The following is a 16,370-nucleotide window of genomic DNA, read 5'->3' on the forward strand; positions in this document are numbered from 1 at the left end:
TAAGATTGTTGAATAATGCTACTATTGGGAGCTTTAGGTGCTACTTCGGTTCCTTCTAACGATAGTGTACCTCTCGAATGGGTGTTTAGGATGAAGCTTGACTAAATTATTTTCTGTCATTATGGTTCTATATTTATGTACTATTTATTCTTCTATAATATAATTTCCCAACTTGTCCATCTTTAGGTTCTTGACTCCACTAGACAACATCTCTACGATTCTTTCGTTTTCTTCCTCTTGGTTGTCATCGTCACTGTCAATCTCTTCTTCTTCGTAATCATCACCGTCTTCATCGTCTTCACCGTCTACATCTTCATCATCGAATTCCGAAAGGTCATCTTCGTCCTCATATCGATTTATTCTCATTCCCAAAACTGCCTTTTCCAAGTCTTTGTCCTCCTTGACCCCAGTCGTTTTCTTAGCATATCCCGATGCCTTCACCTCTACATCTAGACTCTTTTCACGGATAACATCACGTTTGAAGTTAGGATAAGCATACTTGTAACCATCACCGTATCCTTCAGTGTCGAACATGGTAGCATCGTGGCTAGGAGCGTATCTAAACTTCTTTTCAAAAAAAGATCGTATACCTTCCACGTCTCTGTCAAAGTACTGCTTAGCGTCAGGATGTTCTATGGAGACACACTGAGGGAAATCGATGACTACAAAGTCGAACTCGTGCTTGGAAGCTTCAGAGTCGTCTCGGATGATTATGTTGAACTCATTGAAGTCACAGTGGATCAACCCATGGTTAGCCAACTTGACGATGAAGTTCATCAACTCAGAGTACAACTTCCTGTAGTCTCTATGTTTTCGCAAGTGTTTCATAGGAATTCCCTTGATCCACTCCATTAACACACAGTGTCTGGACGAATCAAACGGCTCGGGAACATTGAACCCGTTGTTATACAATACTACCATAAATTCGTGTTCCTTCTCGGCAGCAAGACGAGACAAGTACATCCAGTTGGAAGTCAGCTTATTTTTCAAGTAGTCACGGTTGTTTTTGACAGTTTTGAAGGATGTTCTACCCAAACGGTGAATCTTCATCACCTTCTGAACTCCTTGTGGATCACTGACAGAATAGATATCCGATTCTTTACCTACACCAATAGTAGTTCCTACAGAGTACACAGTTTGTCTGTTAAGCATGGATTTGAGAGCCAAGTAGTCGTAACCAGAGTAAGTCAATCGGAACCCGTCGTATTTGGCGTTCCTTAACCGGTTGACTAATTTCAATTTGGCTAGGTCCCCAATGGCCCTGTTGGTGCCTGAGGGAGACTTCAACCCTCCTATAGAATGAATCAAGGTGGTAGGAACCAACTCGTGATTTCTCGAGCCAATTTCCACAGCTTGAAGAACTTTGAAATCGTCAGAGGTCAAATACCTCATATGAGAAGTATCAAGCTTCATGTTGTTGTAGTTATTGCTGCTATTTCTGTAGGTATTGGTGCAGAAAGACTGGAAATCACAAACTAATTTTTTTCAGCCATCTCTGCGCTCCTGGGAAGTGCTACATAAAGGATACAGGCATAGATTTATCAATGTTGATGGAATTCCATACAGAGCAATTGTCCTTTTATATAGATCCACTAGTAATGAGGGAGTATTGACATTGTCGCAGAATACTGGTGTAGAAGTAATTCAGATTACTTCCTTGAAAATACTGGAAGACGAACTACATTTCAACGAGATATCCAGCATTAGTCTGGAACCTATTTCAAACCTAATACAATTCAATTTACACGACGAAAATATACTGAAGCATAGCATAACTATTCCAATTCACAACGCAATCCTTGAGTACAGCGTTTTCAATTTTTATTCAAACTAGTAGCCCTAATTCTTCCATAGAGTAAATTTTACATCGTTCTACACTACAGTATACATGAAATGGTGTCTAAAAATGACAACTCATCTTGCGACAAGGATAAGAATTTATTATGAACTTCTTCTTTGCTACCGAAAGTGTATAGAGTTCTGTTGTAGATTGAGATATTTGGGTAGATATTGATTTCGTCGACGTATTTCGGGGAATATTTCTCAAACCAATAGTCGCTTTCTCTAGAGTTCATTTTGAAGGCTAAAGACGGCAATTAATCGGAATATAGAATTTTAAGGAGACGAAATCATTAACGGCCATATTAAAGTGCTAATCCTGGTAGTGTTTATATCCCACTAGGATAGTGATCCTGCTGGTCAAATTCACATGCTATTGATATCATTTCCGCCTGTAGTCCACTACACAAGATCGGCCATTGGCTCTTTTTCCAATGCTGCCGACCTGCAAGAAGGTAAGGGACTTTGAACGGCCCTGCTAGAATTTCAGTTCGGAGCTGTTTCCGCATACCTTTTACGCCAGGTGTATCTTGATGAATTCCGACACTTCCTGTAAAACTCCATTCAGCTGTGTAGTTTATTTTTTTCGAATTTACATGTAAAATTATGGAGTAGCTGCAGACATGAAGCATTGTGTATATAGCCGACCATGCATAATTCATTACCTCCCCTGAAGCCACTTAACTTTTAGGCATAGAATACATTTGGTGGTCGCAATTTATTTCTCTTTCAGAATGGATAAGGGTTCTTGTGAAACATCCGTATATTCGCACGGCACCTCAATGAAATTACAGTGATCCCTCCTTTCATTTTTGTATCCTACTGTTTCTAAGATGAAATGAAATTGTTCTTTTCGCATTTGGTTATCATTTGTGGATACATTGTCAGTATCTCAAATCCTTAAAAAGGTTCCTTCTGCCAAAAATATTGATAGTGTTTGAAGCTTTTCTCCTATCAATTTATCATCATCACGATCATGTTTTCGATTTCTGAAGTATGTCCTTTCATTTTCTTAAGAAATCTCTTTCATTTCTAGCATTGACAAAATAGTCTTTTAAGTTCCTTGATTCGGATTTAATTAACTGGAAGCTAGTTCTTGGGTTGTTGTCAACTGGAAAATACGTATTTGATACTTATTTGAAGTATCGCCAATACGAGGTATTGCAACAGAAGTCAATCCCAGCTTCGATTAAAGCTGAAATTGACCCTAATGACTTCGAAAAATCAACCGATTATAATATTGCTAAGCTTAAACTAAGCGTCTTCAACAATACCTATTACTTGTTTCAAAGATTATTTACTATTAGAACCAATATATTTTACTCCCTTTGGCAGACTACTGGATTATTAATGTCAAGAGCCATTCCTTTTCTACCCCAATTCATGAAAGGCACCATCACTCATTCTCTTTTCTTTTATACAACCATCCTGCTTATTTCAGAAATAATAGATTTGCCGTTTTCGTACTACCGAGAATTTGTTGTGGAAGAGAAATTTGGTTTTAACAAGCAAACTATTGGTCTTTGGCTCAGAGATCACATTGTTGGGTTTGCCTTGAACACTGTTATTGTTAATGGTGTACTTTCAGGATTGTTGAAAGTCTTTGAAATATATGGAGAGTCATTCATCGTCTATGCAACTGGCTTCTTATTTGCTGTTTCTTTGGCTTTTTTTTCATTGAGTCCTTTTATTGGACGTCTCTTCCATAAGTACACTCCTTTGCAAGATGAAAATTTGAAACATCAAATTGAAAACTTAGCAAGCAAGTTAAATTTCCCGAAGACAAATATTTTTGTTATAGATGGTTCTTCAAGATCGTCTCACTCAAATGCTTATTTTGTTGGATTACCATGGTACAAAGAAATTGTGATTTTTGACACTTTGATAGAAAAACAAACAACTGAAGGAGTTGTAGCAGTTTTGGGTCATGAGCTAGGGCACTGGAAACTCAATCATATACCAAAATTGATGCTAATTCAATTATTGGATTTCACACAGATCTTCGGTCTTTTTGGTGTCTTTATCAACAACAAGTCCTTATACTCCTCTTTTGGATTCACTGAAAGCCAACCAGCTATAGTTGGATTGGTATTATATTGGATTATTAAGGAACCAATTTCAAGTGCCACGAGATTTGTTACAAATATATTCTCCCGCAAGTTCGAGTGCCAAGCAGACGAATTTGCTAAGAATTTAGGGTACCAGGATGACTTATCCAAATCGCTATTGAAGTTGCATATCAGCAGTCTGTCAGTAACAAGCACCGTTTGGTTGTACTCAGCCTATTATAATGGCCATCCGTTATTATCCGAAAGATTAAGTGGTTTAGGCTACATCTCCAAGGAGAAGATTTCAAGGGAAACCAAATCTAAGCCATTAAAGGAAGATTGAGAGGCTCTTGGTTTGATCTAAATTTGATAAGTGTTCTTTTTTTTTTTGCCTTATATAGTAGTGCGAAAGTTTTCAAAATGAATCACCAGTGTAGCATTTCTGAAGATAGGAAAATCAATGTACACATTTGATCTCATAACCAGCCTCAAAAAACTTGAAACCATAAACAAATAAGTTGGATTTTCTTCGCAGCAAACAAGTTGGACAGTAATCAATTACAAAGTCGTCTACTGCCGGTTGCAACAGAGAGAGTGATCTATTCGAACGTAGCTAAGCAGGTTGTGCCTCCACGAAAGTTGCTTATGTCACGTTCTTAATCACGTGACAATTTAGGCGTGAACTACCACCCTTTAACATTCTGATTAAATGGATATAGACTCCATCAATGAACTGGAAGGGCCCCATGAGGACTCTTCCCGCTTCAACGTTTCCAATAAAGCTTTAAACGAACCCAAACCGTCAGATATTGGCCGAAAACGACACAGTGACGTCGCACGCGATGATCTGATGGACCTTGATGGTGAGTTCTCAGATGCCGTAGAAACCGGCGAATTCGAGCCATCTTTCGTGACAGCAAGGTCAACTACTGCTGATGACTCTCTTGCCGCTACCCAAGAAATCTCAAATGTCCTGAACACCTTGAATGAAGAGCCAGAAATGTCCATTATGGACAGCTTTGAAACTTCAGTTTTAAAGATTTCTGACGGAACTTATGCAGGACTATACTCTTCATGGTCCAAACAGTCTGGCTTCTGGGGAAACGAAATGGTGTGAAAATTTTTCACGAAGAACGATGAGACTGAGAGATGAAGGGGTATAAATACTTCTCGGATAAGACTATCTATTCCATGTATAACTTATATAACTTAACTTCTCTTTTATACTTGAAAGCTTGAATAGATTTTTACCCGAAGAAATCACTAGATATACTTTTCTAGACCTTTGGTATTACTATTTCTAGAGTCAACTCTCCACTCGTGTTTTTTCTCCCCATCATTTCTCCCCCACTTCACTCTTATTTCGACGACTCTTTTATCTAGTGACTGGACTTGTAACGACTAGTAGACAACCCCATCATGCAATTGCAAATCTCTCTAAAGTTAGAAAATTGGAGATGATTATATGCAGTCGCGATTGTAAATCTATGGAAACAAAAGTTCGCTATATTCGATATAGAATATGGAAGTCACTCCACGAGATAGCTGACCCACAATTAAAGGTCAAGCTGTCATATCATAAGGTAACCCTGGGATTAGTGGGTTGGCAATGTTATAAATAGGCTCAGACTCCTGAATTTGGAATAATGTTGCATTGAGAGTTGAACTTTTTTACCAAGAGTTAGTTATATCTCCTACTAAATGTACGAAGCCTGTTATTTTTTCATGAATAACTCTCAGCGCCCCAAAACAATAATGACGCCATGTGCCTATCTTTCCGACAATTTACTTATTTACCTTTTTGTTTTTGTTTTCACTAATCATTTCAAAAAGCTCCACTTCCAACATGGACGTGATTAGAAGAATGTCTACGGAATCCTTCATAACTCTCAATTGTAATTTCTTGAGTGGATTCTTTGACCCTTGGTGTCGACTGATCCTTATTACTCAAAAATGGTCTCTTGACTTTACTTTTACACAGCGCTCAAAACTCTTCGATGGCATTTAAACTAGGAGAATATGAATAACACAAGTTCAAGCCCACTCGGGGCAAGTAGCAAATGAATATCGCGACGCCTGTGGATAGATGCGTTATCAAAAATCAAGTATTTCAAGTCTCATAACTCAGGATTGTTTTTCACTTGCTAAATGATAGGCTTGATGAAATAATAAAAATGGTTAGCGGTGGTACCTTTGCTTCCTGTATCAGCTGCATTCTTACCATAGTCAAGTTTTCTCTTTTTATTGGACGCTGCTGGTGTTCTAGTCTTTAACTCGATATAAACCTTGAGGAGATATGGCACTCAGAAATGAAACGGTGAGACCACGAGTCAGAGAAGTAAGAGATGCCTTCCCACCCCCTGCCGACCAGCCATATTCACGTCTCATACTGTTACCAGCTTCATCTACAAAAATACAATTCAGGTTAAAGTCAAGCATATATTTATATTCATTTGCCCATTCAAGTCTTTCTTGTCTTAGCTTGTCCAGACTTCTTCGTATTTCCCACTTCGAAATTCTGTATAGACTAAACTTACAGACTTTAGATATAATAAGAGTAGAAGATTAAAGAAGAGATTTGACAACCGGAAACACAGGCCATTGAATTGTTGGTTTATTGCACCGCCCCCCCAAGTACATACTTATGGTTTGTATTGAATTTTTGACTATTGGTTCAGGGATCCCATACGAATTGCTGAATATTTGCTAGCTCGGCTCTTATATGTTGTTGCCATCTGGATGTATGCATTTCAATGCCCAGGTGCTTTCAGCTTATTTTCATTGTGTCTCCGTGTCAAGCCAGTAAATCTCTTGGGTCCTAGTTTACTTCAGTTGATCATACATGTGGCAAGATATTCAAGTAAATAGAACTGTTTTCCATTTATTTCAACTACAAGGCTTCATAAACATTCTTTCATAGCCTTAGCTTGGTATATGGTTATAATAATAGCAATGAGAAAATACAACTCTCTTCATCAGTTGAATTCTTCATTGCATCATTTTATTTGCACCTAATTATGGTTCCCGTTCAATATTACATGCCCACATTGCAAGCATATCAATTCTTCAACCTAACAATATAAAGTTTATCAGGTGCTTCAAGAACATGACTTGGAGACATTACTTTTAAGATTGGGCCAACAATTGCAAGTTAAGAAAAATGAAGATAAAAATAGACAATGTAAATTGTTAGAATTGAGTAAAAAATGGTGATGTATTATGAATATTGTTGAGTTAAGCTTAAACTAACACATGAATCAAAAGAGATTATCGGCTGCTTTAATATATGCAAGTATATTCGTACTCGTAGATATGACTAAGGACTTACATTCGCAAAGACAGGCAGTTATGAAATTCTCACAGTAAAATACTAAAAATAATAGAATGGAAAATAGGAATAATAATAAAGAAGAAATAAGGAATAAAGCGAAATGTTTTCATACCCTCAGCATCACTAGGTACACCCATCCGCTCTGTAACTTAAACAAAAGTCAAGTGTTTTGTTTGCGTAAACAACACCAAAAATTTCACAACTCAACCCTGCATTAACACATTGTTGAATACACCAACCAGCTTTTGCAGAAAGCCAATCTCCTGTAGCAGATATAGGTGCACTCCATGATACACAACATCCTGCGAGGCAATACGATCTTGGAGAATCACTAAATACATCTCCACCATGATTATACTCAAGGTCGTCGGCCAAGGCCTGACAATTACCAGCATTAGGAGCATGACTTCCATCACAACTAGTGCTATCTCTGGCGATATTTTTCGACTTACCGCAGTCTTCAATTTGGATCTGTTGGTAGAACAATGACAAATCTGCGTTTCCTGAACTTGCTGATAAGGTAGAAGTATCGTTGAGGCTATTGATATCCAAAAATTTGCATACCTCCTGCTTGAAAGCTGAAGAAGAACTAAGTTCGACTTGCTCGTCTTGTCCGTTGAATGCGATGTAATTATACAAGTACAATCTATCACCAGTTGCACTTGCTAACTCTGCATCTTTAAGCAATGAATGCAATTGAACCAACTTGTCGAAAGCATCAAACAGATAAAACGAGAAGTCTTTAAAGTAGGAATCGTACTCGCTTCTCTTATTGTAAACCAACGAAGCAGCTTCTACGGAAATAGTTCCGTTGCCCTTTGAAAAGTTGTGTTCCTTGTTAATAAAAGAAGATAATGAATTGTAGTAAGCAGGATCGTTGATTGCCGCAGTGACAATGCCGAGAAAGCTAAGAAAAATTGAAACCAAAATAGAAATCATGTCAAATTGTTAATTTTCTTGAAAAGTTTGTTTGGATCACCTAAGTAATGGTTGAGTGAATTTCAATTGCTCTGAGGAATGCTTTCTTTAGTTATTTATATATTGCGAATCGTGTCAATGTTTAAAATATAAAAATTATGTTCATCCACATTGCAGTCAATAATACTTAGGCAATTCTAATTTGGACTGCAATATCATATGAATTTTTTCAAAGAGATACATATTGGTGCATGTGGCCCTATTCTGATCCCCGTGATCCCAATTCTGGTGCTCGTGGGCCAGTATTCATTGCTATTGTAACTGAACATATACAAATTTGGAGAACGTGAAAGACAGAAGTTTTTTGCAGTCGATATTACATACAGGAATACTTTTCACGCCTCTGCATACGTTTTCTTCGTGCATGCAGTATTCGGTGCAAATTCGTTTCTATTTTTCTTTTGGAGCCGCTACTGTTATATCGGTCCAATGTCAAATTCAATTATTTTCTTTGTATTTTTGTTTCTTTTAAAATATAAGGTTCGTCTAAACGCAGACACAAATAATTTGTAGATTATACATATGTACTAGGTACAGGTACTAATGCTTAAAATGATTTGCATGGTATGGTAAAATTTCAAGGCGCCTAGTTTGGTGTATACTAATCAACTTTAAGGTCAATTGTTGGGGTATGGTTAAGTGATCGTCCAAAACATTTAAGGTTAACCGGAACCAACGTGCTTACAGGTAAGATATTAGGTTGAACCTATTGGTTGCACAACATGACTTCTGCTTGATTTGTCTCCCTTAGCTTCTTCTTATTAGAAAAATGTAGCAGCGACCCAATTTAGAAGTAGATCAATATTTCAGTATTTTAAATTATATACTCCGCAAAATGTATGCTAAAGTGATGAGTTCTGTAAATAAGCCGCGTTCGTTTAACTAAGCAAAATAGTTCAAAAAATACTGAATCTGAACCCAGTAATGTATTAGAATTTATTGGAAACCATGTTACATGCAAAATAAACGCGGAAACTCTCGAACAATTCCTAGCATGTGCAGAATTGAATTTCATAAGCGGAGAAACGTGGATATAACGTCCTGTTTGATCAGACCTAGAAATTGAGAATAGTTCTTAAACTGGTGGTTTCCAACTTATAGCCCTCCTAAGAACGAAGATAAACAAGTGGTCCTCCATCATGATGTTTCATGTACTCCTATATCTTATTTTAAATTTCTGTTTGGTCAACGCTGTTATGACGACTTCTTATTCTAAAGCAATAGGCTTGTTCACAAGTGGAACAGCGTCTTTTGCAAAGAATTCTGGGGTGATCAGAGTAGGTTCTAGAGATGCGCCTCGTGATGGTATTAATCCGTATTTCGTTCCTTTGAATTTCTACCTGTTTGACAACTATTCTAAGTTGAAAGCGATTTCTAGTATACTAAATGCTGCTGTTGAAGCTGGAGCTACCGGTGACATATTGTATTTGTACAATTACATTGCTTTTAATGGTGAAGAAGGGAATGTGGCCTTAACAAATTATACTTCAAACTTCAAAGATGAAGTTTGCCTATTTTTGAAGACATACGAAGCTAATTCAACATTAGAATTATCAGAAACTACAGCGGACAAGAAGCTATCTACGTATTATAAGAATTTCCCAGTTGGAGATTGCGGAGGGGATGTCGGTGGAGATTTCAGTTCTCATGGATATAAGACTTAATTTGGAAAACTTCAGTTAGTTCGGAAAATTAGACTGATATGTATAATTGTTTATTACACTATATAGCGCTTTCCACATGTTGAATATATGTTCTATATATTCACTCTTACTTTTCTACAATTTGAATTGTTTAAATCTAAGGCGTAGTTGCTGTCATTCAATCCAGCCGACTATTTACTCTTGGCTGAAATCGAATACATCAACTTATGTCTGGCACAAGGCTATTTCATAAATCTACAATTATGAATTGTTGGTAATTCTATAAACCTACCAATAGATGCGTACTAGGTCGTAGAAAAAGTAAAATTCTAAGCATTGTGTGGCGATGAAAAGTATTCATATTAGAAACAATGGTAACAACAACCAGTAAAACAGAATTGGTGACAGCAGATGACCCGATACATGAAGAACACAATGATTCTAGCTGTATGGATCGAAAACGGTTTGTAACTTGGTATTTCTGAATATACGCATGCCGGCAGTGCTTCCATTCTTGAAATCACATCGTTTTCTGGCGAGGATGAAGTTCCTTTCCACAAATGATAGTCCTCTTGACCAGAAAAGAAGAAACGAAAAACTTGCAATAGAATATAACATACCAACAATTAAATCTAGTCGCCAATGGTGATCCAAGTAGATAGTTGCCCACCACTGTAAAACAACGTAGAGTAGGTAGGCGATCTTTACTCCCATATTTCGCGAATAATATGATACAAATAAGAATACCATCACCGCCATTGCCGAATGCAATGATGGGAGTGCTCCAAATACTATTGGAGATATATGAAAACCAGCAGTATGAATATGTGTACCCATGATCATGTCTATTCTTATGAGCCCAGCAGCAAAGCCAGGCATATCATAATCAGGAATTGTCTCTTCACCATAAAAATAAATATACCATGGAGGCACGTTCGGAAATATCAAATGAGTAACAACACCTGCTATGTTCTGAATACCTAGACCCAAAGAAAACAATCTAAGAGCACCAGGAGGTTGAAATAAATATAACCAGATTGCAGTGAAAATTGGGGCGACGAGATGGCAAACAACATACAAGAACCAGGCTAGTAAATCCTTAGGAGTTCGTATGGGATCCCTGAACCAATACACAAGATTCAATATAAACCATGAGGTAGGCACTAGAATCGGTGTAGCAAGACACCAGCAATTTAATGGTTTGGTCTTCGGGGTTTCAAGACTTTTTGATACTCTTCCATTGTTGTTATTGTAATGTTCAACAAATAACTCTGGATTCAGGTCCCGTTCGAAGAAAGGTGTCACATCTGCATCTAAAGAGTGAGGTGAGTTCAACAAGGTAGCATCCATGGGAATAGTGGTTACCTGCAATTCTAGTTCCTCTGCAACAGAGAGTTGATCGGAATTGTTATACTCCAAACGAGAATCGGATTCAGAGATCATGTAACGATATTTTATCAAAGCTCCACACAAAGCAACTAGGAACGATAGAGAAGTTATGCCATATATAGGATACAAAAATATATCAAATATGTATCGATCTAGTGTCATGGCAAGTTTAACGTGAATTGGTGGCCTGGTCCAATTGGGAATTAGACCAGCATTTTTGAATATCAGCAACCATATGAGGACGGGTGAAAAACTGATGAAAAAATTGAGAATAAACTGGAAAATATTTCTCCCATTTAAAACCGATAAAACAACCCGCCTCCATAATTGAACAATGATAACCAATGCTCCCAAAACATGATTTTTCATTTTGAAAACTAAATTAAGAGAAGGGATATGGGAATTAAATATAGCGATGCTGCTATGATATGTCTACTTATATGAGAAAGGAGGCCCAGAAAGTTGATTGTTTTCTAGGAAGCATGATTTGGTTCAGTGAATCCACGTTCCACAATTTTTGGAGCCACCCTGAAATTGAAGCCCTATTGAACTTTGCAATCCTGTCCACATGCGACTTTTTTATTTCTGTTTTAGAATTTGGAGAGTTGAAATATTTGTTTATGGAATTCAGTTGTGTAACAACAATCAGTAGGTCACAGTTGCTCATTTATTATCGAAGTGCATAATTGTCATATGCACTATACTATCGAAGTCTTATTTAGAGACATTTACGAAAAAAAAAAATTACGTAATGCTACAGCTAAACTTTAAAGTTTCATAATTGAAGACATACTAAATTGAAAAAAACGTGCTATTCCATGCAATCATAGCTGAAAATGGCTCTCAATGCTTTCAAACACCCTGGTAGTTACTGTCCTTATGCATGGATGTGGAAGAATCGCCATATAGAGTTTGATACTAAAGTTTTCCATATTTTTGGAAGACTTTGTCTGCGCCGTCATAATTTTTTGGTCTGTAAACAGTTCGTGGTATATAAACAAATTAATATAACTATTATGCCATCTATATCGCCTGAATTCCTATACTGTTTCTTTCTATGCTTTCTGCTTCGGTTTAATGAAAGCTGCATCTGTCTTCTACTGTTTCCTCGGCTTCTTCTATCTGGTACATGCACAGAGGAGAGGTTATCAAGAAGCGATGTTCCTATTCACCAAAAGCTATACTTCATTTGGATACCATTCTGGTATCATCAAAGTACCTGTTGAATCAACAATTTTTGAGTTTTCCCCTTATTTCAAGGAATTGCACTTCCATCTGTATGACAATTATGTGAAGTTGATCGCCTTAAAAGCTATATTGAGAGCTGCAACAACTGCAAAAGCTACTGGCGATATTTTATATTTGTACAATTACATTGCATTAAATGGGTTGCTGGACAATATGAGCTTGAACTACAAGTCAAATTTCAAGCAGGAGGTTTGTTATTACTTAAATTCTCCGGATGCTCTTTCGATACATGAATTAGAGGCAAGTGCCACAGATAGGTTGTTATCTAAGTTCTACAGCGAGTTTCCTGTACAAGATTGTCAAAGAATTCTAAAGCAGGAAAAAGTTGCAAGTGATGATATGAAAGTCAAACTATAATAAAATGGTAGTTCTATAAACTGTCTCTAAATAAGACTTCGATAGTATAGTGCATATGACAATTATGCACTTCGATAATAAATGAGCAACTGTGACCTACTGATTGTTGTTACACAACTGAATTCCATAAACAAATATTTCAACTCTCCAAATTCTAAAACAGAAATAAAAAAGTCGCATGTGGACAGGATTGCAAAGTTCAATAGGGCTTCAATTTCAGGGTGGCTCCAAAAATTGTGGAACGTGGATTCACTGAACCAAATCATGCTTCCTAGAAAACAATCAACTTTCTGGGCCTCCTTTCTCATATAAGTAGACATATCATAGCAGCATCGCTATATTTAATTCCCATATCCCTTCTCTTAATTTAGTTTTCAAAATGAAAAATCATGTTTTGGGAGCATTGGTTATCATTGTTCAATTATGGAGGCGGGTTGTTTTATCGGTTTTAAATGGGAGAAATATTTTCCAGTTTATTCTCAATTTTTTCATCAGTTTTTCACCCGTCCTCATATGGTTGCTGATATTCAAAAATGCTGGTCTAATTCCCAATTGGACCAGGCCACCAATTCACGTTAAACTTGCCATGACACTAGATCGATACATATTTGATATATTTTTGTATCCTATATATGGCATAACTTCTCTATCGTTCCTAGTTGCTTTGTGTGGAGCTTTGATAAAATATCGTTACATGATCTCTGAATCCGATTCTCGTTTGGAGTATAACAATTCCGATCAACTCTCTGTTGCAGAGGAACTAGAATTGCAGGTAACCACTATTCCCATGGATGCTACCTTGTTGAACTCACCTCACTCTTTAGATGCAGATGTGACACCTTTCTTCGAACGGGACCTGAATCCAGAGTTATTTGTTGAACATTACAATAACAACAATGGAAGAGTATCAAAAAGTCTTGAAACCCCGAAGACCAAACCATTAAATTGCTGGTGTCTTGCTACACCGATTCTAGTGCCTACCTCATGGTTTATATTGAATCTTGTGTATTGGTTCAGGGATCCCATACGAACTCCTAAGGATTTACTAGCCTGGTTCTTGTATGTTGTTTGCCATCTCGTCGCCCCAATTTTCACTGCAATCTGGTTATATTTATTTCAACCTCCTGGTGCTCTTAGATTGTTTTCTTTGGGTCTAGGTATTCAGAACATAGCAGGTGTTGTTACTCATTTGATATTTCCGAACGTGCCTCCATGGTATATTTATTTTTATGGTGAAGAGACAATTCCTGATTATGATATGCCTGGCTTTGCTGCTGGGCTCATAAGAATAGACATGATCATGGGTACACATATTCATACTGCTGGTTTTCATATATCTCCAATAGTATTTGGAGCACTCCCATCATTGCATTCGGCAATGGCGGTGATGGTATTCTTATTTGTATCATATTATTCGCGAAATATGGGAGTAAAGATCGCCTACCTACTCTACGTTGTTTTACAGTGGTGGGCAACTATCTACTTGGATCACCATTGGCGACTAGATTTAATTGTTGGTATGTTATATTCTATTGCAAGTTTTTCGTTTCTTCTTTTCTGGTCAAGAGGACTATCATTTGTGGAAAGGAACTTCATCCTCGCCAGAAAACGATGTGATTTCAAGAATGGAAGCACTGCCGGCATGCGTATATTCAGAAATACCAAGTTACAAACCGTTTTCGATCCATACAGCTAGAATCATTGTGTTCTTCATGTATCGGGTCATCTGCTGTCACCAATTCTGTTTTACTGGTTGTTGTTACCATTGTTTCTAATATGAATACTTTTCATCGCCACACAATGCTTAGAATTTTACTTTTTCTACGACCTAGTACGCATCTATTGGTAGGTTTATAGAATTACCAACAATTCATAATTGTAGATTTATGAAATAGCCTTGTGCCAGACATAAGTTGATGTATTCGATTTCAGCCAAGAGTAAATAGTCGGCTGGATTGAATGACAGCAACTACGCCTTAGATTTAAACAATTCAAATTGTAGAAAAGTAAGAGTGAATATATAGAACATATATTCAACATGTGGAAAGCGCTATATAGTGTAATAAACAATTATACATATCAGTCTAATTTTCCGAACTAACTGAAGTTTTCCAAATTAAGTCTTATATCCATGAGAACTGAAATCTCCACCGACATCCCCTCCGCAATCTCCAACTGGGAAATTCTTATAATACGTAGATAGCTTCTTGTCCGCTGTAGTTTCTGATAATTCTAATGTTGAATTAGCTTCGTATGTCTTCAAAAATAGGCAAACTTCATCTTTGAAGTTTGAAGTATAATTTGTTAAGGCCACATTCCCTTCTTCACCATTAAAAGCAATGTAATTGTACAAATACAATATGTCACCGGTAGCTCCAGCTTCAACAGCAGCATTTAGTATACTAGAAATCGCTTTCAACTTAGAATAGTTGTCAAACAGGTAGAAATTCAAAGGAACGAAATACGGATTAATACCATCACGAGGCGCATCTCTAGAACCTACTCTGATCACCCCAGAATTCTTTGCAAAAGACGCTGTTCCACTTGTGAACAAGCCTATTGCTTTAGAATAAGAAGTCGTCATAACAGCGTTGACCAAACAGAAATTTAAAATAAGATATAGGAGTACATGAAACATCATGATGGAGGACCACTTGTTTATCTTCGTTCTTAGGAGGGCTATAAGTTGGAAACCACCAGTTTAAGAACTATTCTCAATTTCTAGGTCTGATCAAACAGGACGTTATATCCACGTTTCTCCGCTTATGAAATTCAATTCTGCACATGCTAGGAATTGTTCGAGAGTTTCCGCGTTTATTTTGCATGTAACATGGTTTCCAATAAATTCTAATACATTACTGGGTTCAGATTCAGTATTTTTTGAACTATTTTGCTTAGTTAAACGAACGCGGCTTATTTACAGAACTCATCACTTTAGCATACATTTTGCGGAGTATATAATTTAAAATACTGAAATATTGATCTACTTCTAAATTGGGTCGCTGCTACATTTTTCTAATAAGAAGAAGCTAAGGGAGACAAATCAAGCAGAAGTCATGTTGTGCAACCAATAGGTTCAACCTAATATCTTACCTGTAAGCACGTTGGTTCCGGTTAACCTTAAATGTTTTGGACGATCACTTAACCATACCCCAACAATTGACCTTAAAGTTGATTAGTATACACCAAACTAGGCGCCTTGAAATTTTACCATACCATGCAAATCATTTTAAGCATTAGTACCTGTACCTAGTACATATGTATAATCTACAAATTATTTGTGTCTGCGTTTAGACGAACCTTATATTTTAAAAGAAACAAAAATACAAAGAAAATAATTGAATTTGACATTGGACCGATATAACAGTAGCGGCTCCAAAAGAAAAATAGAAACGAATTTGCACCGAATACTGCATGCACGAAGAAAACGTATGCAGAGGCGTGAAAAGTATTCCTGTATGTAATATCGACTGCAAAAAACTTCTGTCTTTCACGTTCTCCAAATTTGTATATGTTCAGTTACAATAGCAATGAATA

General features: G+C 37.0%; 8 protein-coding genes across 8 annotated transcripts; 4 read left to right on the forward strand and 4 right to left on the reverse strand. All coding sequences in view use genetic code 12, as the record gives it.

The window, feature by feature from the left end:
• Positions 1–144: 144 nt before the first annotated feature.
• PICST_33379 (predicted protein) lies at positions 145–1,413 on the reverse strand (the record flags this gene model as incomplete). The annotated part of the gene is made up of 1 exon (XM_001386253.1): positions 145–1,413. The coding sequence occupies one exon, from the start codon at positions 1,411–1,413 to the stop codon at positions 145–147; it is 1,269 nt and encodes a 422-aa protein (XP_001386290.2).
• A 1,402-nt stretch (positions 1,414–2,815) lies between these two features.
• Positions 2,816–4,230, forward strand: PICST_63669 (zinc metalloprotease; the record flags this gene model as incomplete). The annotated part of the gene is made up of 2 exons (XM_001386070.1): positions 2,816–2,833; positions 2,890–4,230. The coding sequence occupies 2 exons, from the start codon at positions 2,816–2,818 to the stop codon at positions 4,228–4,230; spliced, it is 1,359 nt and encodes a 452-aa protein (XP_001386107.2).
• Positions 4,231–4,596: 366 nt separating this feature from the next.
• PICST_33381 (predicted protein) lies at positions 4,597–5,004 on the forward strand (the record flags this gene model as incomplete). The annotated part of the gene is made up of 1 exon (XM_001386071.1): positions 4,597–5,004. The coding sequence occupies one exon, from the start codon at positions 4,597–4,599 to the stop codon at positions 5,002–5,004; it is 408 nt and encodes a 135-aa protein (XP_001386108.2).
• Positions 5,005–7,341: 2,337 nt separating this feature from the next.
• On the reverse strand, positions 7,342–8,157 carry PICST_33382 (predicted protein; the record flags this gene model as incomplete). Its single annotated transcript, XM_001386254.1, has 1 exon — positions 7,342–8,157. One exon carries the CDS (start codon positions 8,155–8,157, stop codon positions 7,342–7,344), a length of 816 nt encoding a protein of 271 aa, XP_001386291.2.
• Positions 8,158–9,335: 1,178 nt separating this feature from the next.
• PICST_33383 (repeat protein 1) lies at positions 9,336–9,860 on the forward strand (the record flags this gene model as incomplete). The annotated part of the gene is made up of 1 exon (XM_001386072.1): positions 9,336–9,860. One exon carries the CDS (start codon positions 9,336–9,338, stop codon positions 9,858–9,860), a length of 525 nt encoding a protein of 174 aa, XP_001386109.2.
• Positions 9,861–10,280: 420 nt separating this feature from the next.
• PICST_49558 (putative inositol phosphoesterase) lies at positions 10,281–11,597 on the reverse strand (the record flags this gene model as incomplete). The annotated part of the gene is made up of 2 exons (XM_001386255.1): positions 10,281–11,221; positions 11,288–11,597. 2 exons carry the CDS (start codon positions 11,595–11,597, stop codon positions 10,281–10,283), a joined length of 1,251 nt encoding a protein of 416 aa, XP_001386292.2.
• Positions 11,598–13,212: 1,615 nt separating this feature from the next.
• Positions 13,213–14,529, forward strand: PICST_63545 (Inositolphosphotransferase 1; the record flags this gene model as incomplete). Its single annotated transcript, XM_001386073.1, has 2 exons — positions 13,213–13,522; positions 13,589–14,529. The coding sequence occupies 2 exons, from the start codon at positions 13,213–13,215 to the stop codon at positions 14,527–14,529; spliced, it is 1,251 nt and encodes a 416-aa protein (XP_001386110.2).
• Positions 14,530–14,949: 420 nt separating this feature from the next.
• PICST_33386 (repeat protein 1) lies at positions 14,950–15,474 on the reverse strand (the record flags this gene model as incomplete). The annotated part of the gene is made up of 1 exon (XM_001386256.1): positions 14,950–15,474. One exon carries the CDS (start codon positions 15,472–15,474, stop codon positions 14,950–14,952), a length of 525 nt encoding a protein of 174 aa, XP_001386293.2.
• Positions 15,475–16,370: the final 896 nt, after the last annotated feature.

Source organism: Scheffersomyces stipitis, chromosome 7, assembly GCF_000209165.1.
Source record: "Scheffersomyces stipitis CBS 6054 chromosome 7, complete sequence".
NCBI lineage: Eukaryota > Fungi > Ascomycota > Pichiomycetes > Serinales > Debaryomycetaceae > Scheffersomyces > Scheffersomyces stipitis.